This window comes from Anomaloglossus baeobatrachus, chromosome 4 (assembly GCF_048569485.1).
Source record: "Anomaloglossus baeobatrachus isolate aAnoBae1 chromosome 4, aAnoBae1.hap1, whole genome shotgun sequence".
In the NCBI taxonomy this organism is placed as follows: domain Eukaryota; kingdom Metazoa; phylum Chordata; class Amphibia; order Anura; family Aromobatidae; genus Anomaloglossus; species Anomaloglossus baeobatrachus.
This window is the reverse complement of record NC_134356.1, coordinates 455,054,320-455,078,609: the sequence shown is the minus strand read 5'-3', so window position 1 is coordinate 455,078,609 and position 24,290 is coordinate 455,054,320. Positions and strand designations below refer to the sequence as shown.

The 24,290-nt window shown below is 48.6% G+C and overlaps 1 protein-coding gene across 4 annotated transcripts in view; it reads left to right on the top strand.

Annotated features, from left to right (window-relative positions):
• Window positions 1-22,785, top strand: part of CPEB1 (cytoplasmic polyadenylation element binding protein 1) — a 110,178-nt gene extending 87,393 nt beyond the window's left edge. For all 4 annotated transcript variants that reach the window (XM_075345647.1, XM_075345645.1, XM_075345644.1 and 1 more), the window contains exons 6-12: window positions 6,683-6,796; window positions 7,284-7,373; window positions 8,823-8,959; window positions 9,353-9,551; window positions 9,644-9,738; window positions 18,266-18,346; window positions 21,312-22,785. In XM_075345647.1, the coding sequence (XP_075201762.1) occupies window positions 6,683-6,796; window positions 7,284-7,373; window positions 8,823-8,959; window positions 9,353-9,551; window positions 9,644-9,738; window positions 18,266-18,346; window positions 21,312-21,422 (827 nt within the window). In that variant the 3' untranslated portion in view covers window positions 21,423-22,785. The remainder of the gene's footprint in view (window positions 1-6,682; window positions 6,797-7,283; window positions 7,374-8,822; window positions 8,960-9,352; window positions 9,552-9,643; window positions 9,739-18,265; window positions 18,347-21,311) is intronic.
• Window positions 22,786-24,290: the final 1,505 nt, after the last annotated feature.

Below are 24,290 nucleotides of genomic sequence, written 5' to 3'. Positions count from 1 at the left end.
ATATACACCCCCCGTGGGATCACGGGCTGCTTCAGTTTTATGCTTTGTGCGAAGGAGGTCAGACATCCACGCATAGCTCCACTGTTTTTAGTCAGCAGCAGCTGCTGACTATGTCGGATGGAAGAAAAGAGGGCCCATACTAGGGCCCCCAGCATGCTCCCTTCTCACCCCACTTTTGTCGGGTGTTTGTTAAGGTTGAGGTACCCATTGCGGGTACGGAGGCTGGAGCCCACATGCTGTTTTCCTTCCCCATCCCCCCTCGGGGCTCTGGGTGAAGTGGGATCTTACCGGTCTCCAGGCACTGAGACCGAGCTCCATCCACAGACCCGGAGAACCTGCTGGATATGGAGCTGGGTATCGTCAGGGACAGGGCCCTGCTACATTAAGGTACTCTGTGTCCCCGTACACATCGCGCACACACACACCAGCATTGCTGGGAGTGCTAGTGCGCCGGGGACAACAGCGCGGAGCGCTTGTGCTATTATTCACTGCAGCTTAGCTGAGTGAATTTATGTGTTAGAAACTGCCGCGCCGGCCGCTGCGGGGTGTTTTACACTGTGGCGCGGCTGGGACTTGTGGTGCGCCGGGGACTTCCGCGCTAGCCGTGCACATAGGACGGCCGCGCTTATTACTCGAGTCCCCGGCTTTGCGGCCTAGTTTTCGCTTCGTTCCCGCCCCCAGCCCTGCCAGTCAGGGGAGGGGCGGGACGCTGTACAGAAAGTCAGCGCCGAGAGCTGGAGTCTGCTTTGCATTCTCCAGCCCCCTTCACTGGACACAGTGGGACGCCAGTTTCCCGCTCTTGTCTGGGGCACGCCCACGGCCCGCCCCTCTTCACAAGACGCCGGCAGCCATTCCTGCACGCCGTCTGGGCTGGAGAAGGGAGACAAGCTCTGGGCAACCAGTCACAGGATTCGGGCGACCACACACCCGCCTTTGTGCGGGCGGTAAGCAGCACCTGAAGTGCTGACCCCACTAATGCCATTGGTACTTTATGCCTAGACGGCTAGACTACAGCAGCAAAAAGCAAGGGTGCTAAGGCACAGGCTTTCTAGGCTGCTTGTATTGCATGTGCTGAAGTGTTCATTTGTACTTTATGCTGGTATGCTATACACTGCACTGTACGGTCGCTATTCTTGGCTATATACTCCTAGATGGCTGGACAACAGCAGCAAAAAAGCAAGGGTGCTAAGGCACAGGCTTTCTATGCTGCTTGTACTGCATGTGCTGAAGTGTTCATTTGTACTTTCTGCTTGTATGCTATACATTGCACTGTACGGTCGCTATTCTTGGCTAATGCTTCTAGATGGCTAGACAACAGCAGCATAAAAGAAAGGGTGCCAAGGCACAGGCTTTCTATGCTGCTCGTACTGCACGTGATACTGTTCCACACGGCAGGTTCCACTGTCCCCATTGTGTGCAATGCTCCCCTGTAGCACTTGGTCAGCCGGGGTCTCTGCTAGAGGTGGCCAAAGGAACCACCTGTGAACCCTGTCCAGGGACAGGGACGGAGTTGCAGTTTCGGCTGATTGTCTGTGACTGTGACTAACATCTTAGACTTTGCAGTCCAGACGGACCATGGGCAATGTTGATACAATGCTCCCTGGCCGCCCTCATTTGGAACAAATCAGGGCTCCGGGGGGGGTCCCATGCATCCCAGGGCGCAGGCTCTGACACGGACGTCAGTCCCAGACAGTCTAAGCGAGCTCGCTGGGAGCGGCACTCGGCTTCATCACTGGTTAGGGTCCCAGCAGGACTCTCTGTATGATGAGGCAGACGTAGCTGATCAGGACTCTGATCCTGAGACCGCTCTCAATCCGGATACTCCGGATGGTGACGCCATAGTGAATGATCTCCTAGCGTCCATCAAGGGAATGTTGGATATTTCTCCCTCAGCTCCTCCGGTGGAGGAGTCGGCTTCACAGCAGGGGAAATCCCTTTTCAGTATCTCAAGCGTATTTTGAGTACTTTTCTGGCCACTCTGACTTCAGAGAAGCAATCCGGAAACACCACACTTATCCAGATAAGCGTTCTCCAATCGTATTAAGGATACACGTTATCCTTTTTTCTCCCTGACGTGGTCAAGCGCTGGACACAGTGCCCAAAGGTGGATCCCCCAATCTCCAGGCTTGCGGCTAGATCCATAGTTGCAGTGGAAGATGGGACTTCACTTAAAGATGCCATGGACAGACAGATGGTCCTCTGGTTGAACTCTGTCTATGAAGCTATCGGCGTGTCGGTTGCTCCGGCATTCGCAGCCGTATGGGCATTCCAAGCTATTTCAGCTGGTCTTGCGCACGTGGACACTGTCACATGTACATCTGTGCCGCAGATGGCGTCCTTAACCTCGCAATGTCTGCATTGCGACTTACGCTATTAATGCTGTCCTGCACTACGAGCCGTACGTCAGTGGCGTCCGCCGACTCTGTGGTTTTACGCTGAGCCTTGTGGTTGAGGGAATGGAAAGCAGATTCTGCTTCCAAAAAAGTGCTTAACCAGTTTGCCATTATCTGGTGACAGACTGTTTGGTGAGCGATTGAATGAAGTCATTAAACAGTCCAAGGGTAAGGACTCTTCCTTACACCAGCCCAGATCAAACAACACAACAGAGGAAGGGACAGTCGAGGTTTCGGTCCTTCCCAGGCTCGGGCAGGTCCCAATTGTCCTCGTCCAAAAGGACTCAAAAGGCTCAGAGAGGTGCAGATTCCTGACAGGCTCAATCACGCCCAAGGAAGGCAGCCGGAGGAACCGCTACCAAGGCGGTTTCCTCATGACGTTCAGCCCTCTCTCTCCGCATCCGCGGTCGGTGGCAGACTCTCCCGCTTTGGCGACATTTAGCTGCCACAGGTCAAAGACCGGTGGGTGAGAGACATTTTGTCTCACGTGTACAGGATAGAGTTCTGTTCTCGTCCTCCGACTAGATCTTCAGAACTTCCTCACCTCCCGACCGAGCCGATGCTCTTCTGCAGGCAGAAGGAGTGGTAATCCCTGTTCCTCCTCAGGAACAAGATAAGGTTTTTACTCCGATCTGGTTGTGGTACCAAAAGACGACGGCTTTTTCCGTTCCGTTTTGGACCTAAACCTGCTCAACAAGCACTTGAAAACCAGGCGGTTCCGGATGAAATCCCTCCGCTCCGTCATTGCCTCAATGTCTCAAGGAGATTTCCTAGCGTCAATAGACATCAGGATGCTTATCTCCACGTGCCGATTGCTCCAGAGCACCGGTGTTGGCTACGTTTCGTTATTGAAGACGTGCATCTTCAGTTCGTAGCCCTGCCCTTCGGTCTGGCGACAGCCCCACGGCTTTTCACCAGTTCATGGCAGCAGTGGGAGTAGTCCTGCACTCTCAGGGTCACTCTGTGATCCCTTACTTGGACGATCTACTTGTCAAGGCACCCTCTCAAGAGGCATGCCAACACAACCTGAACGTGGCGCTGGAGTCTCTCCAGAATTTCGGGTGGATCATAAACTTTTCAAAGTTAAATCTGACACCGACCCAATCGCTGACATATCTTGGCATGGAGCTTCACACTCTCTCAGCGATAGTGCAGCTCACGCGGAACATACAGCGTTCACTACAGACGGGGGTGCAGTCTCTCCTTCAAGGCCAGTCACACCCCTTAAGACGCCTCATGCAGAGGCAGTCCCTTTCGCGCAGTTTCATCTGCGTCCACTTCTATAGGACATTCTTCGCCAATGGGATGGGAAGTCGACGTCCCTAGACAGGAACGTACCCCTTTCTCAGACGGGCAAGGACTCTCTTCAGAGGAGTCCACCCTTCAGATCAATGTTCTGGAAATCTGGGCAGGGTATCTTGTCCTGCAAACCTTCCAGCAGAGGCTGGACGGCAAACAGATCCGAATTCAGTCGGACAATTTCGCAGCGGTGGCATACATCAACCACCAAGGCGGAACACGCAGTCGGCAAGCCTCCCAGGAAGTCCGGCGGATTCTGATGTGGGTGGCAGACAGAGCATACACCATATCCGCAGTTCACATCCCGGGCGTAGAAAACTGGGAAGCAGACTTCCTCAGTCGCCAGGGCATGAACGCAGGGGAATGGTCTCTGCACCCGGACGGGTTTCAAGAAATCTGTAGCCGCTGGGGGAGGCCGGACGTCGACCTACTGGCGTCTCGGCACAACAACAAGGGCCCGATTTTCATGGCGCGGTCTCACGATCAAAGAGCTCTGGCGGCAGGCGCCTTAGTTCAGGATTGGTCGAAGTTCCAGCTACCCTATGTGTTTCCCTCTCTGGCACTGTTGCCCAGAGGGCTACGCAAGATCAGCTCCGATTGCCGCCGCGCCATCCTCGTCGCCCCAGACTGGCCGAGGAGGTCGTGGTACCTGCATCTGTGGCATCTCACGGTCGGCCGACCGTGGGCACTACCAGACCGGCCAGACGTACTGTCCCAAGGGCCGTTTTTTCCATCTGAATTCTACAGCCCTGAACCTGACTGTGTGGCCATTGAGTCCTGGATCCTAGCGTCTTCAGGATTATCTCAAGACGTCATTGTCACCATGAGACGGGCTAAGAAGCCGACGTCTGCCAAGATCTACCACAAGACGTGGAAGATATTCTTATCTTAGGGCTCTGCTCAGGGAGTGTCTCCCTGGACATTTGCATTGCCTACTTTTCCTTCCTTCCTGCAATCTGGTTTGGGAAAAGGTTTGTCGCTCGGCTCCCTTAACGGACGAGTCCCAGCGCTGTCTGTATTCTTTCAGAAGCGCATAGTGCGACTTCCTCAGGTACGCACGTTCCTGCAGGGGGTTTGTCACTTGTCCCTCCGTACAAGAGGCCGTTAGACCCATGGGATCTGAACAGGGTACTAATTGCTCTCCAGGAGCCGCCTTTCGAGCCTCTGAGGGATGTTTCACTTTCTCGATTTTCACAGAAAGTGGCCTTTTTGGTAGCGGTCACGTCTCGTCAGAGTGTCCGAGCTAGCAGCGCGGTCATCCAAAGCTCCCTTCCTGGTGTTTTCACCAAGACAAGGTAGTGCTGCGCCTGATTCCGGGGTTTCTCCCTAAGGTGGTATCCCCCTTTTCATCTCAGTCAGGATATCTCCTTACCTTCTTTTTGTCCTCATCCAGTTCATCGATATGAATTGGATTTGCATTTGTTGGATCTGATGAGAGCGCTCAGAATCTACGTTTCCCGCACGGCGCCCCTGCGCCGCTCGGATGCACTCTTTGTACTTGTCGCTGGTCAGCGCAAAGGGTCGCAGGCTTCCAAATCCACCCTGGCTCGATGGATCAAGGAACCAATTCTTGAAGCCTACCGTTTTGCTGGGCTTCCGGTTCCATCAGGGCTGAAGGCCCATTCTACCAGAGCCGTGGGTGCGTCCTGGACATTATGGCACCAGGCTACGGCTCAGCAGGTGTGCCAGGCGGCTACCTGGGCGAGTCTGCACACCTTCACCAAGCGTTATCAGGTGCATGCCTACGCTTAGGCGGATGCCAGCCTAAGTAGAAGAGTCCTGCAGGCGGCGGTTGCCTCCATGTAGGGAAGGGCTGTTTTTACAGTCCAAACTTGAGGTATTAATTTACCCACCCAGGGACTGCTTTTGGACGTCCCAATCGTCTGGGTCTCCCAATGGAGCGCCGAAGAAGGGAATTTTGTTACTTACCGTAAATTCCTTTTCTTCTAGCTCCAATTGGGAGACCCAGCACCCGCCCCTGTTCCTTCGGGATTTTTGGTTGTTCGGGTACACATGTTGTTCATGTTGAATGGTTTCAGTTCTCCGATGTTCCTTCGGATTGAATTGTTTAACCAATTATTGGCTTTCCTCCTTCTTGCTTTTGCACTAAAACTGAAGCAGCCCGTGATCCCACGGGGGGTGTATATGCAGAAGGGGAGGGGCCTTACACTTTTTAGTGTAATACTTTGTGTGGCCTCCGGAGGCAGTAGCTATACACCCAATCATCTGGGTCTCCCAATTGGAGCTAGAAGAAAAGGAATTTACGGTAAGTAACAAAATTCCCTTCTTCTTCCATAGTTATCATTGACCCATAATGTGCCAATTTTCTTCATAATGTCCCTCATTACCCCAGGTTTCTCATTTCGCAATTTACTGTCCCAGTACACTTAATGTCCCCCACTCTCCATAATGTCACTTAAGTAACACCACTCCTCCCCCACTACAGCCCTCTCATCTAAAACTATTGTACATGTTCTTTTTGGCGCCTTCAGCAGTTTACCTATGCTTGCACGTCCTCCTCTTTGCAGCTGCAGCCCCAGTGATGACAGTATGTTGGTGTGGAGCTGAGCAGTGCTCTAACTCAGTCCTGTTGCCACTGTTCAAATTGCCCATACACTTCAAGAGGTGGGGTCTCCAGGTCCTTGACACTGCATCTGTGCAGGACTGGGAACTCTGTGCAGTATTAGGACCTTTGAGTCACATGACTGTTACCAAAGGTCTTTCTGCAGAAACCTCAGTGATAGTACAGAACTGTTACTATCACTGAAGTTTGTTTGAAAGGCTGGGGGCCCTGGATCAGCTGCCCAGTCTGCTGACCAATAAACGCGGGCCCTGAGAAACAGATGGCCCTGTATAGCTACACTTCTGGTGAGCCACAGGTTGGAACCCCTGACCTAAAACATGATTTTTGTAGATATGATTGCATTTGTTTTCTAGTGTTACAATCTGCTTGAGGGCACAAAATAAAACAAATATATATTTTCTTACAGCTGTAAATGAAGCTACATGCACATGGAGTGGCCAGCTGCCACCTCGTAACTATAAAAATCCAGTATATTCCTGCAAAGTGTTTCTCGGTGGCGTGCCATGGGACATTACAGAAAGTAAGTTCACATGAACACCAGATTCTTTAAACAAAACCTTAACTGGAATTTTTTTGCTCTTGGGTACTTTTCCTTTACTCTTCATGGCTAATACCTTGTGCTGCAGATTGTTGGGCATATGGGTCATGTGACTTGACTGGTCACTCTGAAATCTGGCATTCTGGTTCAATTGAGACTGAGCCAGCTCACTGCTAAGCAAAGATCAGCAGTGTGCTGCCTATGAGCATGCAAATCTGCAAGAAAGGACTCAAGACTCCCTTTTAGGCCAGCCCAGTGAGCAGCTGATTCCTCAATAACCTTCAGTGAACAGCTGTATTCTCATGGGGAAACTCTGGCCTGATAAAGGTAATGCAGTATATGGATGGGAGTGCACCAGAGCATCTTTCTTTCTAGCCAACTTATCTTGTCTGTAATCAATGACTTATCTAAAAAAAAAAAAAAAAAATGTACAGGTAGATCTGTTAAACTTTGCACTTTTACTTTCCAGCTGGACTAATAAACACTTTCCGTGTGTTTGGTGCTCTGAGTGTTGAGTGGCCTGGTAAGGATGGAAAACATCCCCGTTGTCCTCCCAAAGGTAATATGCCTAAAGGTAATGCAGAGATGGTAGTATAAAACTTTTATTTTAGCACTTCTTGGGTGTGCACTGGTGGCCTTTTACATGGGACAGATAACTGGTGACACGGTGATGGGACAGTTTCAGAGAATGAATTTAATTTCAAACAGGTTAGTGTGAACCACATAGGCTGCAATAGCTAAATGACAAGGCAGGTAGTTAGATTATATAATATCCCACCCACTGCTGGATGTCTGACCACTGAGACCCCCAACAATCCCAAGAGATAGTGCTGGCGAATAGGCTCTGCAAAGCCCTGTCTTGAGAAAAGCAGTGGTGCTTTACTCTTGGGAATAAGGCTGGTTTCACACTACGTCTTTTTAACATCCGTTGAAAACGTTATTTTAGCGGAAGTACGGATCCAGTGCAAATGCGTTTTCATTTCAATGCATTTGCAATGGACTCGCGTCCACCTGCGTTTGCGTGCGTTACAGTGCGGATCCGGTGACTTGCAGTTTTTTAACATGTTTCAAAAACGCTACTTGTAGCGTTTTTGAGCTGCGTCAAAATACTGCAAGTCACCGGATCCGCACTATAACGCACGCGAACGCAGGTGAACGCTGGCGTGCTGATAGACAGGATCCTGCTTTTGTACTGAGCATGCCCAGAAAGTACTGAGCATGCCCAGAACCAGTCTCGCGTGATCTGTCTCTCTCCTCCCTCCCTCCCTCACCCTCTCTCTCTCTGTCTTTCCCCCTTCCTCCCTCCCTCCCTCTCCCCCACCTGAGAGCTGCGGACACTCGTAACCAAGGTAAATATCGCGTAACCACTTCTCTTAGTTACCCGATGTTTACGTTGGTTACGCGTGCAGGCAGCCCTGCTCCTAGCAGCTGCAGGCACTCGTAACCAAGATAAATATCGGGTATCCAAGGCCGATGTTTACCTTGGTTACCAGCGTCTGCAGCTGTCAGAAGCCGGCTCCCAGTCTAGCTCCCCTCACTCCCGATCACATGACTCCAATGCCCGCCCCTAAACATCCAGTGCAGGATCCTGCAAAATAACATATGCGTTTGCATACGTTATTTGCTGTAAAAGCAGGATCCGTACTTCCGCTAAAAAAACGTTTTCAACGGATGTTAAAAAGACGTAGTGTGAAACCAGCCTAAGACTTTTATTTGGCACGTAACTGGAACAAATTATGGTATTCACTCCAAAGGATCAAATCTTCCACTGATCATGGCACTCTCTGCCATATACCCAATTGACTATATGGAGGGAGATTGATGGTTAAGACTACATGAAAATCATACTTTCAGTAGCTGCCTCAAACTTTAATAAAATTACATCAAGCTCAGACAATTTACAAATGGGAAATATTTAGCAGTTACTGGTGGTAGATTTAATGTCAGTAAACCAAACATGGTCCTAGTCCTATTTGAACGTTTTTAATGTCATTCTCTCATATTGTAGGGTATGTGTACCTGGTGTTTGAGTCTGAGAAATCTGTGAGAGCACTACTTCAAGCCTGCACTCAGGACTTGCTAAGCCAGGATGGGCTCAGTGAGCACTATTTCAAAATGTCAAGTCGCAGGATGCGCTGCAAGGAGGTAAATTCCCTTTTTATTACAATTTTTAATTGGCCATAAATGCTATAAAGTAATCTTGGTTGGACAAAGGATTCCCTAAGATATTGGCTTTTAACAGAAGTGCAGGCCTTTATAATTTCCTAGTATGTACCAATCAAATCTTGACAAATTCAAACCCAGATGTTGGTATCAAAGATCTGCTTATTAAAGCCTAGAATTTTTTTATGCAGAAAAATAACAGGTTTTGGTGTAATTGTGTTAAATCCATTATAACACAATTACACCAAAACCTGTTATTTTTCTGCATAAAAAAATTCTAGGCTTTAATAAGCAGATCTTTGATACCAACATCTGGGTTTGAATTTGTCAAGATTTGATTGGTACATAATATATATATTTTTATTTTTTGTGTAGGTGCAGGTCATTCCTTGGGTGCTGGCAGACAGCAACTTTGTTCGTAGTCCATCTCAGCGTCTGGATCCCAGTAAGACTGTGTTTGTTGGGGCTTTGCATGGAATGCTGAATGCAGAAGCTCTTGCCTCTATAATGAATGATCTGTTTGGTGGTGTGGTCTATGCTGGCATTGATACGGATAAGCACAAGTACCCAATAGGTGTGTAGAACTGCTTAATTCAATTGCTTAGCATAAATTTGAGTAAAGTTTAACTTTCCCATTTCCCTTCCACTGTCCATTTCATAAAACAGGTTCTGGTCGAGTGACTTTTAACAACCAGCGCAGTTATTTAAAGGCTGTTAGTGCTGCATTTGTGGAGATCAAAACTGCCAAGTTTACCAAAAAGGTAGAATTTGCTTGTCTAATCTTTCTGTTGGTATACTGATATAGCACCATCTTCTACAGCACTCAAAACACCCAACTCAGAGGGCGAGAAGGTACCCCTTTAGCATTAAAGCGTAATGGTTTTAACTTTTTAAAAATCAAACTGTATCCATGAAAATAAGGAACTAAATTTATCAGAAAAATTAGCTTTTCCCTGCCAGAAGTGATCAGTCATTTATCAAAGTTAATGCTGAAGTAAAATCTGTACTAGGTGAAGACTCATTATTTACTGACGAGAATCTGATAGGAGGGATGTACTTATAGGTAGAGCTCGATTTCTCCTCAACCCCCCCCCCCCCTCTAGCTACCCAAAAAAAGCCCTAGTTGCTAGTGATGAGCAAATATCCAGGATTGTTAGGTCTAAGGCTGTGTGTACAGTCACTGCAGAAATTTCTGCAGCGATCTGAAGAGCACATGTGCGCTTCAAATCGCTGCAGAAAATGTCTGTAGTGAGAAAGCAGATTCCATGCACTCTGCCTGCAGCACCTCCCATAGAGCGGGGGATGCAGGCAAAGCGCACGGAAGTGACATGTCACTACTTAGAACGCGCGCTTCGGGCAGCAACCGAAGCGCTGCGCTCCAAGACGCCACGTGCGCACGGCTCCTGCATAATCTTCATAGATTATGCAGGGGATGCATGCAGTTACGCTGCGCTACAAAGCGCAGCGTAACTGCATGTAATTACGCAACGTGCACACATAGCCTAACTTCTTTTTTTTTTTTTTTTTTTTTTTCTTTTCTTTTTTTTTTTTATCTGCTTTTAACTTGGAATGCTTCCTAGATGCTGGTCAGTGTAGAAGTCTATTGGGGACCATAATCCAGTGCTTAAACTCATGGTAAAAGGAATACAAGGATTCCAAATGCGGAAAAATTGCAAAAAAAAGTGATGGCACAATAGTTTTTGGGATGTTTTAGTCACGGTGTTCACTATATGGTAAAACTGTGTGGGTATGATGCCTGAGGTCGGTGCGAGTTTGTAGACGCCAAACATGTATAGGTTTACTTGTATCTAAGGGGTTAAAAAAAATTCACAAGTTTGTCCAATAAAAATGGCGCACGTTTTGCGCCATTTTCCAAAACACGTAGCATTATTTTTTGGTATCTATGGCTCACTGACGGTTTATTTTTTGCGTCTCAAGCTGACGTTTCTAATGGTACCATTTTTGCGCAGATGCTACGTTTTGATTGCCTGTTATTGCATTTTGCGTAAAACATGCGGCGACCAAAAAACGTAATTTTGGCGTTTGGAATTTTTTTGCAATTACGCAGTTTACCAATCAGATTAATTGATTTTATATTTTGATCGGGCATTTCTGAAGGCGGCGATACCAAATATGTGTATTTGTCGCTCCATTGGGAGACCCAGACAATTGGGTGTATAGCTTCTGCCTCCGGAGGCCACACAAAGTATTAAACTTAAAAGTGTAAAGCCCCTCCCCTTCTGCCTATACACCCCCCATGCATCACGGGCTCCTCAGTTTTTATGCTTTGTGCGAAGGAGGCTGACATCCACGCATAGCTCCACATCTTAGTCAGCAGCAGCTGCTGACTATGTCGGATGGAAGAAAAGAGGGCCCATAACAGGGCCCCCAGCATGCTCCCTTCTCACCCCACTCTGGTCGGCGGTGTTGTTAAGGTTGAGGTACCCATTGCGGGTACATAGGCAGGAGCCACATGCTGTTTTCCTTCCCCATCCCTTAAGGGCTCTGGGTGAAGTGGGATCCTAATCGGTCTCCAGGCACTGGGACCGTGCTCCCTCCACAGCCCCTGGGGAATCTGCTGGACAGGAGCCGGGTATCGTCAGGGACAAGGCCCTGCTACTGTGAGGTACTCTGTGTCCCCTTGGGGACCACGCATGGAGCGCTTGTGCCAATACACACTGCAGCGCTGCTGGGTGTTAGTGCGCCGGGGACTACCGCGCTTATTTGCCGGCCGCGCTTATAACTTTAGTCCCCGGCTTTTGCGGCCTAGTATCGCATATTCCCGCCCCCAGGCCTGCCAGTCAGGGGAAGGGCGGGACGCTGCACAGGACGTCAGCGCTGAGGGCTGGAGCATACTTTGTATCCTCCTCCCCCCTCACTGAGCACCGTGGGGCACCAGATTCCCGCACTTTCTAGGGCACGCCCACGGCCCCTCCTCCCCACAGAACGCCGGCAGCCATTCCTGTCAGCACTTCTGAAGCTGGAGAGGAGAGACAACACGGCTCTGGGAGGCCCAGGCAGGGAATCTGGTGATCACACAACCGCTTTGAGCGGGCGGTAAGCAGCACCTGAGGTGCTGGCCCCACTGAGTGCCGAAGTGTACATATATGTATGTGTGTATGTGTGTATGTGTGTATGTGTATGTGTGTATGTATGCTTATATGCTATACATTTACACTGTACGGTCGCACTGTTGATTTTTGGCTATATACCCTCCTGGATTGTACTCAGAGGAGACAACAGCATGTCGTCCGCAAAAAGCAAGGGTGCCAAAGCACAGGCTTACTTTGCAACCTGTACCTCATGTGCGGCTATACTACCGGCAGGTTCCACCGACCCTCATTGTGTGCAATGCTGGGCCCCTGTGGCACTTACTCAGCCGGAGCCTCTGCTACTGGTGACCCAGGTGGAACCACCTGCTACCACTGTCCAGGTGACGGACGGAGTTTGCAGTATTTGCTGACAAACTGTCTGAGACTATGGATAAATGGTCTGCTAAGATACTAGAAGCCTTGCAGTCCAGACCGGTAACTCAGGCCACGGGCACTGTTGAATCATTGACCCCAGGCCCCCCTCAGTTGGAGCTGCAATGTGCTCCTGGGGTGACTCATAGGTCCCAGGGTGAGGTCTCTGACACGGACCGCAGTCCCAGGCCGCCTAAGCGGGCTCGCTGGGAAATTCCCTCGACTTCATCACACTGTTCAGGGTCTCAGCAGGAGGACTCTCTGGATGATGAAGCAGAGGTAGCAGATCAGGATTCTGATCCTGAGGCCGCTCTCAACCTAGATACACCTGATGGTGACGCCATAGTGAATGACCTTATAGCGACCATCAATCAAATGTTGGATCTTTCTCCCCCAGCTCCTCCAATTGAGGAGTCAGCTTCTCAGCAGGAGAAATTCCGTTTCAGGTTTCCCAAGCGTACAATGAGTACGTTTCTGGATCACTCTGACTTCAGAGAGGCAGTCCAGAAACACCGAGCTTGTCCAGATAAGCGTTTTTCCAAGCGCCTTAAGGATACACGTTATCCCTTCCCCCCTGAGGTTGTCAAGGGCTGGGCTCAGTGTCCCAAGGTGGATCCTCCAGTCTCCAGACTGGCGGCTAGATCCATAGTTGCAGTGGAAGATGGGGCTTCACTCAAAGATGCCACTGACAGACAGATGGAGCTCTGGTTGAAATCCATCTATGAAGCTATTGGCGCGTCTTTTGCTCCAGCATTCGCAGCCGTATGGGCACTCCAAGCTATCTCAGCTTGTCACGCGCAGATTAATGCAGTCACACGTACGTCTGCTCCGCAAGTGGTGTCCTTAACCTCTCAGGCGTCGGCGTTTGCATCCTACGCCATTAATGCTGTCCTGGACTCTGCGAGCCGTACGGCGGTAGCATCCGCCAATTCGGTGGCAGTACGCAGGGCCATGTGGCTACGTGAATGGAAGGCAGACTCTGCTTCCAAAAAGTTCTTAACCGGTTTGCCATTTTCTGGTGACCGCCTGTTTGAGCGTTTGGATGAAATCATTAAACAATCCAAGGGAAAGGACTCATCCTTACCCCAGTCCAAACCAAACAGACCTCAACAACGGAAGGTACAATCGAGGTTTCGGTCCGCGGGCAGGTCCCAATTCTCCTCGTCCAAAAGGCCTCAGAAGGATCAGAGGAACTCCGATTCATGGCGGTCTAAGTCACGTCCTAAAAAGACCGCCGGAGGAACCGCTCCCAAAGCGGCCTCCTCATGACTTTCGGCCTCCTCACACCGCATCCTCGGTCGGTGGCAGGCTCTCCCGCTTTTGCGACGCCTGGCTGCCACAGGTAAAAGACCGTTGGGTGAGAGACATTCTGTCTCACGGTTACAGGATAGAGTTCAGCTCTCGTCCTCCGACTCGATTATTCAGAACATCTCCGCCCCCCCGAGCGAGCCGATGCTCTTCTTCAGGCGGTGTGCACTCTGAAGGCAGAAGGAGTGGTGATCCCTGTTCCTTCTCAGCAACAGGGTCAAGGTTTTTACTCCAACTTGTTTGTGGTGCCAAAAAAGGACGGATCTTTCCGTCCTGTTCTGGACCTAAAACTGCTCAACAAACACGTAAAAACCAGGCGGTTCCGGATGGAATCCCTCCGCTCCGTCATCGCCTCAATGTCCCAAGGAGATTTCCTAGCATCAATCGACATCAAAGATGCTTATCTCCACGTACCGATTGCACCAGAGCATCAGCGCTTCCTGCGTTTCGGCATAGGGGACGAACACCTTCAGTTCGTGGCACTGCCTTTCGGCCTGTCGACAGCCCCACGGGTTTTCACCAAGGTCATGGCAACAGTAGTAGCAGTTCTGCACTCTCAGGGACACTCGGTGATCCCTTACTTAGACGATCTGCTTGTCAAGGCACCCTCTCAAGCGGCATGCCAACACAGCCTGAACATTGCTCTGGAGACTCTCCAGAGTTTCGGGTGGATCATCAATTTTCCAAAGTAAAATCTGTCACCGGCCCAATCGCTGACATATCTTGGCATGGAGTTTCATACCCTCTCAGCGATAGTGAAGCTTCCGCTGGACAAACAGCGTTCACTACAGACAGGGGTGCAATCTCTCCTTCAAGGTCAGTCACACCCCTTGAGGCGCCTCATGCACTTCCTAGGGAAGATGGTAGCAGCAATGGAGGCAGTTCCTTTTGCGCAGTTTCATCTGCGTCCACTTCAATGGGACATTCTCCGCAAATGGGACAGGAAGTCAACGTCCCTCGACAGGAACGTCTCCCTTTCTCAGGCAGCCAAAACTTCCCTTCGGTGGTGGCTTCTTCCCACTTCATTGTCGAAGGGGAAATCCTTCCTACCCCCATCCTGGGCGGTGGTCACGACAGATGCGAGTCTCAGGGTGGGGAGCAGTCTTTCTCCACCACAGGGCTCAGGGTACTTGGACTCAGCCAGAGTCCTCCCTTCAGATCAATGTTCTGGAGATAAGGGCAGTGTATCTTGCCCTAAAGGCGTTCCAGCCGTGGCTGGAAGGCAAGCAGATCCGAATTCAGTCGGACAACTCCACCGCGGTGGCATACATCAACCACCAAGGCGGAACACGCAGTCGGCAAGCCTTCCAGGAAGTCCGGCGGATTCTGCTATGGGTGGAAGCCACAGCCTCCACCATATCCGCAGTTCACATCCCGGGCGTAGAAAACTGGGAAGCAGACTTTCTCAGTCGCCAGGGCATGGACGCAGGGGAATGGTCCCTTCACCCGGACGTGTTTCAGGAGATCTGTTGCCGCTGGGGGATGCCGGACGTCGACCTAATGGCGTCCCGGCACAACAAGGTCCCGACATTCATGGCACGGTCTCAAGATCACAGAGCTCTGGCGGCAGACGCCTTAGTTCAGGATTGGTCGCAGTTTCAACTCCCTTATGTGTTTCCTCCTCTGGCACTGTTGCCCAGAGTGTTACGCAAGATCAGGGCCGACTGCCGCCGCGCCATCCTCGTCGCTCCAGACTGGCCGAGGAGGTCGTGGTACCCGGATCTGTGGCATCTCACGGTGGGCCAACCGTGGGTACTACCAGACCGACCAGACTTGCTGTCTCAAGGGCAGTTTTTCCATCTGAATTCTGCGGCCCTCAACCGGACTGTGTGGCCATTGAGTCCTGGATCCTAGCGTCTTCAGGGTTATCTCAAGAGGTCATTGCCACTATGAGACAGGCCAGGAAACCAACTTCTGCCAAGATCTACCACAGGACGTGGAAGATATTCTTATCTTGGTGCTCTGATCTGGGGTTTTCCCCCTGGCCATTTGCCTTGCCCACTTTTCTTTCCTTCCTTCAATCCGGATTGGAAAAAGGTTTGTCGCTCGGCTCCCTTAAGGGACAAGTCTCAGCGCTCTGTGTCTTTTCAGAAGCGCCTAGCCAGGCTTCCTCAGGTACGCACGTTCCTGCAGGGGGTTTGTCACATAGTCCCTCCTTACAAGCGTCCGTTAGAACCCTGGGATCTGAACAGGGTTCTGATGACTCTTCAGAAGCCACCTTTCGAGCCTATGAAGGATATTTCTTTCTCGCCTTTCGCAGAAAGTAGTCTTCCTAGTAGCAGTCACATCACTTCGGAGAGTGTCTGAGCTGGCAGCGCTGTCATGCAAAGCTCCTTTCCTGGTGTTTCACCAGGACAAGGTGGTTCTGCGTCCGGTTCCGGAATTTCTCCCTAAGGTGGTATCTCCTTTTCATCTCAATCAGGATATCTCCTTACCTTCTTTTTGTCCTCATCCAGTTCACCAATGTGAAAAGGATTTGCATTTGCTAGATCTGGTGAGAGCACTCAGAATCTACATTTCTCGTACGGCGCCCCTGCGCCGCTCGGATGCACTCTTTGTCCTTGTCGCTGGCCAGCGTAAAGGGTCACAGGCTTCCAAATCAACCCTGGCTCGGTGGATCAAGGAACCAATTCTCGAAGCCTACCATTCTTCTGGGCTTCCGGTTCCTTCAGGGCTGAAGGCCCATTCTACCAGAGCCGTGGGTGCGTCCTGGGCTTTGCGGCACCAGGCTACGGCTCAGCAGGTGTCATGCGGCTACCTGGTCGAGCCTGCACACTTTCACGAAACACTATCAGGTGCATACCTATGCTTCGGCAGATGCCAGCCTAGGTAGGCGAGTCCTTCAGGTGGCGGTTGCCCACCTGTAGGAAGGGGCCGTGTTACGGCCTATTGCGAGGTATTATTTTACCCACCCAGGGACTGCTTTTGGACGTCCCAATTGTCTGGGTCTCCCAATGGAGCGACAAAAAAGGGAATTTTGTTTACTTACCGTAAATTCCTTTTTCTTCTAGCTCCAATTGGGAGACCCAGCACCCGCCCTGTTCCCTTCGGGCTGTTGTTTTTTTGTGTACACATGTTGTTCATGTTGAATGGTTTTCAGTTTTCTGTATTTCCTTCGGATTGAATTTACTTTAAACCAATTTATAAGCTTTCCTCCTTGCTTTTGCACCAAAACTGAGGAGCCCGTGATGCACGGGGGGTGTATAGGCAGAAGGGGAGGGGCTTTACACTTTTTAAAGTGTAATACTTTGTGTGGCCTCCGGAGGCAGAAGCTATACACCCAATTGTCTGGGTCTCCCAATTGGAGCTAGAAGAAAAGGAATTTACGGTAAGTAAACAAAATTCCCTTTTTAACCCTTTAATTTTCAATGGGGAAAAGGGGGATGATTTGAACTTTTAGGTGTTTTTTTTTTTTTTTTTAAACTTTTTTTTACTTTATTTTATTAGTCCCTCTAGGGGGCTATAGCGATCAGCAATCCGATCGCTATTTTATCTGCTGATCAGTTTTACAGCTGTAAACAGCAGATACAGTAACTTTCTTTTTCCCTCTGTTCCATGCCAAGGGAAAACTAAAGTGAAACATCATAGCTGCAGGCGTAATCACATGACCCTGTGCTACGATGGCAACCACAGATAGTCACGTGATCACGCACGTGACTTCCGGTGGGGGCGGCGATAAGTAAAAAAACATGGCCGCGCGCATTTAGATCTTGCTGCCAGACTTTGGCAGCAAGATTTAAGGGGTTAATGGCCGCGGGTGAAAGTGATTCCACCCGCGGCTAGGAGGCACACATGTCAGCTGTTGAAAACAGCTGTCTGCCGCCTGCCTGCGTCAGGGGGTGGGGCTTAACGGGACACGCTCCATGACGGCTATATCCGTCCATGGTCGTGAAGGGGTTAACAACTGGCTATAAGCAGTGCATTTTTAAATCTCCAGTATCATATGCTAACGCTAGTTGGTGCAGTCTGGCTCAATGGGTGCTGCTAGTTTTTTGCCTTGCACCTTCCTTAGCCCCACAATGTCATATTTCCTATGTGGATGACTTGTCCTACATCCACAGCACTGTAAATCTTGTGCCTGCAGAAAGCACAGGCAGGTGCACTCTGCTTTACAACACTTGTACTACTTGCTCTGCATTAGTACTGTAGAGCACAGTATAACTGTACATAAACTGTGCAGTCACAAGATTTTGAGCACTCTGATGTGGAAGACATGTTCCATGTTGTCCACAATCAAGGGAGAAAGACAGTTGGGGGTGTGATGTCCCCAGACAACACATTGAAAATATATAATGTATGTGTGTTATCTCTTATACTGCAGTCTGTTACAGGTGGTGGCCTTTTAGTTTTTAAAAACTAAAGTCAGCAGGTGCTCCCAATATAAACCTAAGCAATATTGCTTAAATAGAATATTTGAGGTGTGTGTGTGTTTGTGTCAAATGTTAAAACGTGAGCCTCTAAATTTAATTGTGCTGGTAATTTGTCATCTGATTAAAATTTTTTTTTTTTTTTTTAGGTTCAGATTGACCCATACCTTGAAGACTCTGTGTGCCAGGTTTGCAATTCCCAGCCAGGTCCCTTCTTCTGCAGAGACCAGGTAGCCACAAATTAGTTTCAGAACTGCAGCTTTGAGTAGTATACAATAAGTAGGATGTGAGACAGGTATTTATAACCATGAAAATCCTGTAATAGGGCTAATTGGTGCAAATGTCCAGATGCTACTGCGTTTGAACCGGCACATGCAGATGTTTTTATAGACTTAAGGTTTTTTATATACCGTATTTTTCGCTTTATAAGACGCACCGGAATATAAGACGCACCCCAAACTTAGACATAAAAAAGGTAAAAAAAAGAAAAATGGGGTCCGTCTTATACTCCGGTGTTCTCTTACCGGAGGGGGGCAGCAGTGGTGGTGAAGCGGGGTCACAGGAGGCACAGGTTGTGCTGGCAGGCGCGGCAGGTCAGTGGCAGCGGGGTCCGTGGTTGCAGGTGCCGTGGTTGCAGGCGCGGTGGCGTCCGCGGTGGCAGGATCCGTGGGGTCCGTGGTGGCGGCAGCAGCCGTGGCGTGTGAGCCGTGCAGCAGGCCGGTGCAGTGAGTGTCCGCGGTCCCGGTTCAGTGGTGGCAGCGGCGGCGGCAACTGCTCAGTGGTGGCAGCGGCAGGGACTGCTCAGTGGTGGCAGCGGCAGGGACTGCTCAGTGGTGGCGTGTGTCCGCGGTCCCGGTTCAGTGGTGGCAGCGGCGGCGGCGGCTCAGTGGTGGGAGCGGCGGCAACTGCTCAGTGGTGGCAGCGGCAGGGACTGCTCAGTGGTGGCGTGTGTCCGCGGTCCCGGTTCAGTGGTGGCAGCGGCGGCTCAGTAGTGGGAGCGGCGGCGACGGCTCAGTGGTGGAGTGTGTCCGCGGTCCCGATTCAAGTAATGGCGCCCGGAGCGACGCATGCGCAGATGGAGCTCTCATCCAAGGGCTCCATCTGCGCACGCGCTGACTCCCGGAGCAGCGCGTGCGCAGATGGAGCTCTCATCCAAGAGCTCCACCGGCGCCATCATTTGAAAGTGGGACCGCGGACAACTGGTAAGCTGCACAGCCGCCCGCCCCGCATGCACAGAGTGGCAGCCAGCAGGCTGCCCGCCCACCCCGCGTACAAGCCGCCGGGTACCTGTGCTTGCGTGCGGTGGCAGCCGGGTACCCATGGCTGTGTGCGGGCGGCAGATGGGTGACTGTGTGAGGGCGGCAGCCGAGTACCTGCACGGGCACCCGACTGCCGCTCGCACACAGCACCCGGCTGCCGCCCGCACACAGCCATGGGTACCCGTCTGCCACCGCATGCAAGCACAGGTACCTGGCTGCCGACCCCACACAGCACCCGCTGCCGCCCGTACACAGCCACGGGTACCCGGCTGCCGCTGCATGCAAGTACAGGTACCCGGGCGCTTGCATGCAGCCACAGGCACCCGCCCGATCGCCTCAGACAGGACCCCCCCCCCCCCCGCTACCGCTTTATAAGACGCACCCCCCATTTTCCTCCCAAAATTTGGGGAGGAAAAGTGCGTCTTATAAAGCGAAAAATACGGTACCTTGTTAAAACCAGGTACATACTAGAAAACTGACTAGTTGCTTTGTTAAAGTCAACTGCTCACTTAAGATCATCAAACGTTTGCCTGCTATTACAGTAGTACAATGACTGTAATTTATAGTTCAACTCAATTGACTTTAATACTGTCATTAACTTGCATACATACCTTGAATGGGTATTCATACTCTGAACATTTCCATTTCCTTCCCCACATTACACCCACACTTAAATGTCAGTGGTACGGTAGTATCACACAAACCCAAGTAGAAAGTATTTGTAGCGTGGGGAAAAATACATTGGGTTTTTAAATTTTAACAAAATAAATCTGATGTGCATTTGTATTCAGTACTTGTAGTCTGCCCCTAAATAAAATCCTGAGTAACAAATTGCCTCAAAGTCACCTGATAAATTGTGGCCATCTCTGTAATATATTCTCCATAGAACTACAGCTGTTCATGAAGGCCTCTGTGGTCTAAACATTAGGGATCGAATGGCATGAAAACACACCAGACAAAGGATAACGCATCACTGCATGGCCAAAACTGTCATTCATAAAGATCTAGAGTTGTGAAAAATGTCTTAATATTATCAAAGGGTAAATACTTTGTTCTAATTTGAATAAACTGAAGTTGCATGATGCAGAGAACCTGACAGTGGGTGATATGTGAAAATATCTAGCAATCTTCATTGCAGCAAGCAAAAGATTAAGTTGGCTACACTGAATGGTAGCCAACATGAAGAGGAATTATCCTCATACAGTGCCATAAACAATATTTCATCAAAAGAATTATGGGTAGTATGAACCCCTAAATTAACATAATACTAGAGTACAGCATATTAGGTTTCTAATTTTTTTTTTTTATTCTAAACTTTGCAAACTATCATTACCTTTACACTCCCACAAATATTTTACTTTTTGGGGGGTAAATTTTGAGATCAATTTGTACATTCAAGTTTGGTTATAATGTGGAAAGGTTCACGGTATGAAAATATGGCGCGGGATTTGAACCACGCTTCTCTGGTTCTCTGCACACAAACACCTCTATACACCCCAGCAGCCTTATATACACCCCATAAGCCAAAGCCGCTATATACACACCCCAGCAGCCTCCAGTACACACTTAATTTTTTATTTTTTTTTTTTTTACTATCACCTTGCACTTCTCTTTTCATACTCTAGTACTTTCTCCCTCACCTCGCTGGCTCTGCAGGCTGGGAGATGCAGCTGCTTCCTATTTCCTCCTCGGCTGCCTCCGGATTGGATGTGTTGCTGAGGGAGTGGTGCGGGCAGACCCCTTAGATACCAGACTGTGGCCTTAGCAATGTGACACATGTATGCATTGCATTCTTAAATCTTCCAGAATAAACTACATACATATTCTAGAATGCCCAATGCGCTAGAATCGTTCCACCATCAAGTAGTTTAATAATAATCTAACTTTAGTGTTTAAAGGCAAGAGTTTAAATAAAACTTCATGTTGTTCACTTTAGGTTTGCTTTAAGTATTTCTGCCGTTCCTGCTGGCACTGGCAACACTCAATGGAGATTCTACGTCACCACCGCCCTCTAATGCGCAACCAGAAGAGTCGTGACTCCAGTTAAAGTTACCAGCTAAGAACACATTTAATTCGCAATGAATGTGCTGAAGAGGACACTGTGCCCCATGTCCCCACCAGACAGCACGAGGAACATTCGTAAATCTTTCTAGGATTATTGCAGAAGACAGCAGATGGTGGGGGGGAAGTCACTTTATTATGTTTGGCACTGTTTGCTGTACCTTTGTAACAGTTTTCTTGCACTTGTGCACAGTGAAGTTTTGCCAGGGATACTGTATGTTTTCAAGGCTTTTTTGTTTTGTAATTGGGAGCATGGTTCTCCTCCCAGTAGTTTTGAAGTACCCATGTTGAGCTACAACACTTGCTGAATGTAAGCAATGTGTGGACAGTATCTGGATCATCTCCTTTGCCTTCGTTATTTTCCTCCTTTTTTATTACAGGCGCTTTTTTACATTCCTTGCAAATACTGTGGATGATTATAAATTTAATTGAGTAGTTACCCAGTGTTTTGCCATTGCCACACAGTGCCTTCTGATTTCTTTAATGTCCTTCTGAACCACATAGGCTGCTCAGTTGGCATTTTTACTGAAACACCAATGGCAGGATCTGCTCTTAATTTAAACCAAATCATATTTCATATTTTACCCTCTGTGGGATTTTTACCAGTTCCTTTTTACACTCTTAAGATGGTTTTTAAATCCATAAATTTTTTTTTTTTTTTTTTTTTTCTTTCCTGGCAGCTTTTAACATTATTGCAAGTGTTCTGTTTCTGGGAGCTGCTAGCTGAAGAGAATTACCTAAAAATAAAATGCTGTATTTGTACAACAGAAATTGCAACAAAATGACAGACTTTGGGCCTTGGCTGAAACAGATGAGTACAGTGTGTGTATATAGTTTTAAGGATGTTTGTTGCACTTTTTTAATTTGCACTTCAGGGGATGGTAGAGTTTTTAATCACTACTTGTTTGGTTGGACAGAAAAGGGCTGTAATATATTTTCTTTTGAGAATGGGGTAGAGGCAAGAGATGAGACCTTTCTCCTGGAGGGAATGTGCCCATGCTCTCTTAGGTTAAGTATTTTGTTATAGGAAGCAGCTGACTTATGCAAATTGTTGCAAGCCTTTCAAGTTTGTGTCAATGTTTGTTTGTTTGTTTTTTTTTCTTTTCTGTACCCCCTTCCCCCTCTGTTTGGAAGCTCTGTGCCAAAGATCCCACTGTCTGTAACCCTCCCCTCTTTCCAGTACATGCTGAGCTAAACCTGCACTAGCTGCCCTCATTGGGCATTTCTGTGAAGCTGCGTGTGAAGTCTCTACCTCATTGTAGTTATGCAAGCAGAAAATGCACTTAACCTACAGATGTGGTGTCGTTTTCTTTTTGTTTGGCACATAATAAACACGTTTAAGCAGTGATTGTTTGGGTTTGTTTTTGTTTTTTTTCTCCACATGCGCTTTCCCTTACAAATGCTACATACTTTTTTTTTTTTTTTTTTTTTTTTTTTTTATTATTACATAGAAAACTCCATTAACCAGTCTAAATTTATACATGCCACTCCACACAGCCACAACAAATTGGCTATTTTAGCTATAAACTCTTAAAACCCCTGCATAATGCATTCTGTAGGTAGTTTGTTTCAAACAGCCACATTTAGAGGTAAATTAAATAGACAAGCAACAAATTTGATTTTTATCAACACTAGCACTTCTTGCAGAGAACCGGTTTGCACTGTGCCTTTGCCTCAGTCTGAAATCAGCAGTCATCAGTCTTTCACAGGTTAGAAAAGACCCAATATACAGTCCAGTCTGTCTTGAGATGATCGAATACCCTATTCTCATCGACCAATATCTGACGAATAACTCGCCGCTATTCGTGAATTTTCGAACACACACCCCCCCCCCCATGTAGGTCCATAGGGTAACCAGAATGATTTTTACGTCTGACCTGTCGGTGACCTGTGGTGACTGAGGAAAAGGCTGAAATGGATGGGAAAAGGCTGAAACAGTATGGGCACAGCCTGTAGAAGGTGACTAAGAAATTTAGCTCTGTCACTAAGGGGTTAAAGACACCAGAAATGCAATGACCAGACCAAATTTTGCAATTCTGACCAGTCACTTCATGAGGTTATAGCTCTGGAATGCTTCAACGGATCCGAGTGATTTCTGAGTTTTTTTTCGTTACACATTGTACTTCATGTTAGTACCAAATTTTGGACAATAGTTTAGTTTTATTTATGAAATTGAATTTTGACAGATTTTTAACTTTAAACCAGAGTTCTGTGACACAAAATAGTTCCTAAATAAAATTTCCCACATGTCTACTTTAAATCTGCACAATTTTGTAATCAATTTTTTTTTTTTTTTTTTTTTTTTGTTAGGAAGTTAGAGTTCAAGGTTAATCAGCAATTTCTCATTTTTACATCAAAATTTACAAACTTTTTTTTTTTTTTTTTTGGGACCTCATCACATTTGAAGTGATTTTGAGGCCTAGGTGACAAATACCCAAAAGTGACCCCATTCTAAAAACTGCACCCCTTAAAGTACTCAAAACCACATCCTGTGAAGCACCTGAAGGGTTAAACTTCTTGAAACTAAAGCAATGTGGAATGAAAAAAAGCAAACCTTTTTTCTTCGGCGCTCCATTGGGAGACCCAGACGATTGGGTGTATAGCTACTGCCTCCGGAGGCCACACAAAGCATTACACTAAAAAGTGTAAGGCCCCTCCCCTTCTGGCTATACACCCCCCGTGGGATCACGGGCTGCTCAGTTTTCAAGCTTTGTGCGAAGGAGGTCAGACATCCACGCATAGCTCCACTGTTTAGTCAGCAGTAGCTGCTGACTATATCGGATGAAGAAAAGAGGGCCCATGCGAAGGGCCCCCAGCATGCTCCCTTCTCACCCCACTCTTGTTGGCGGTGTTT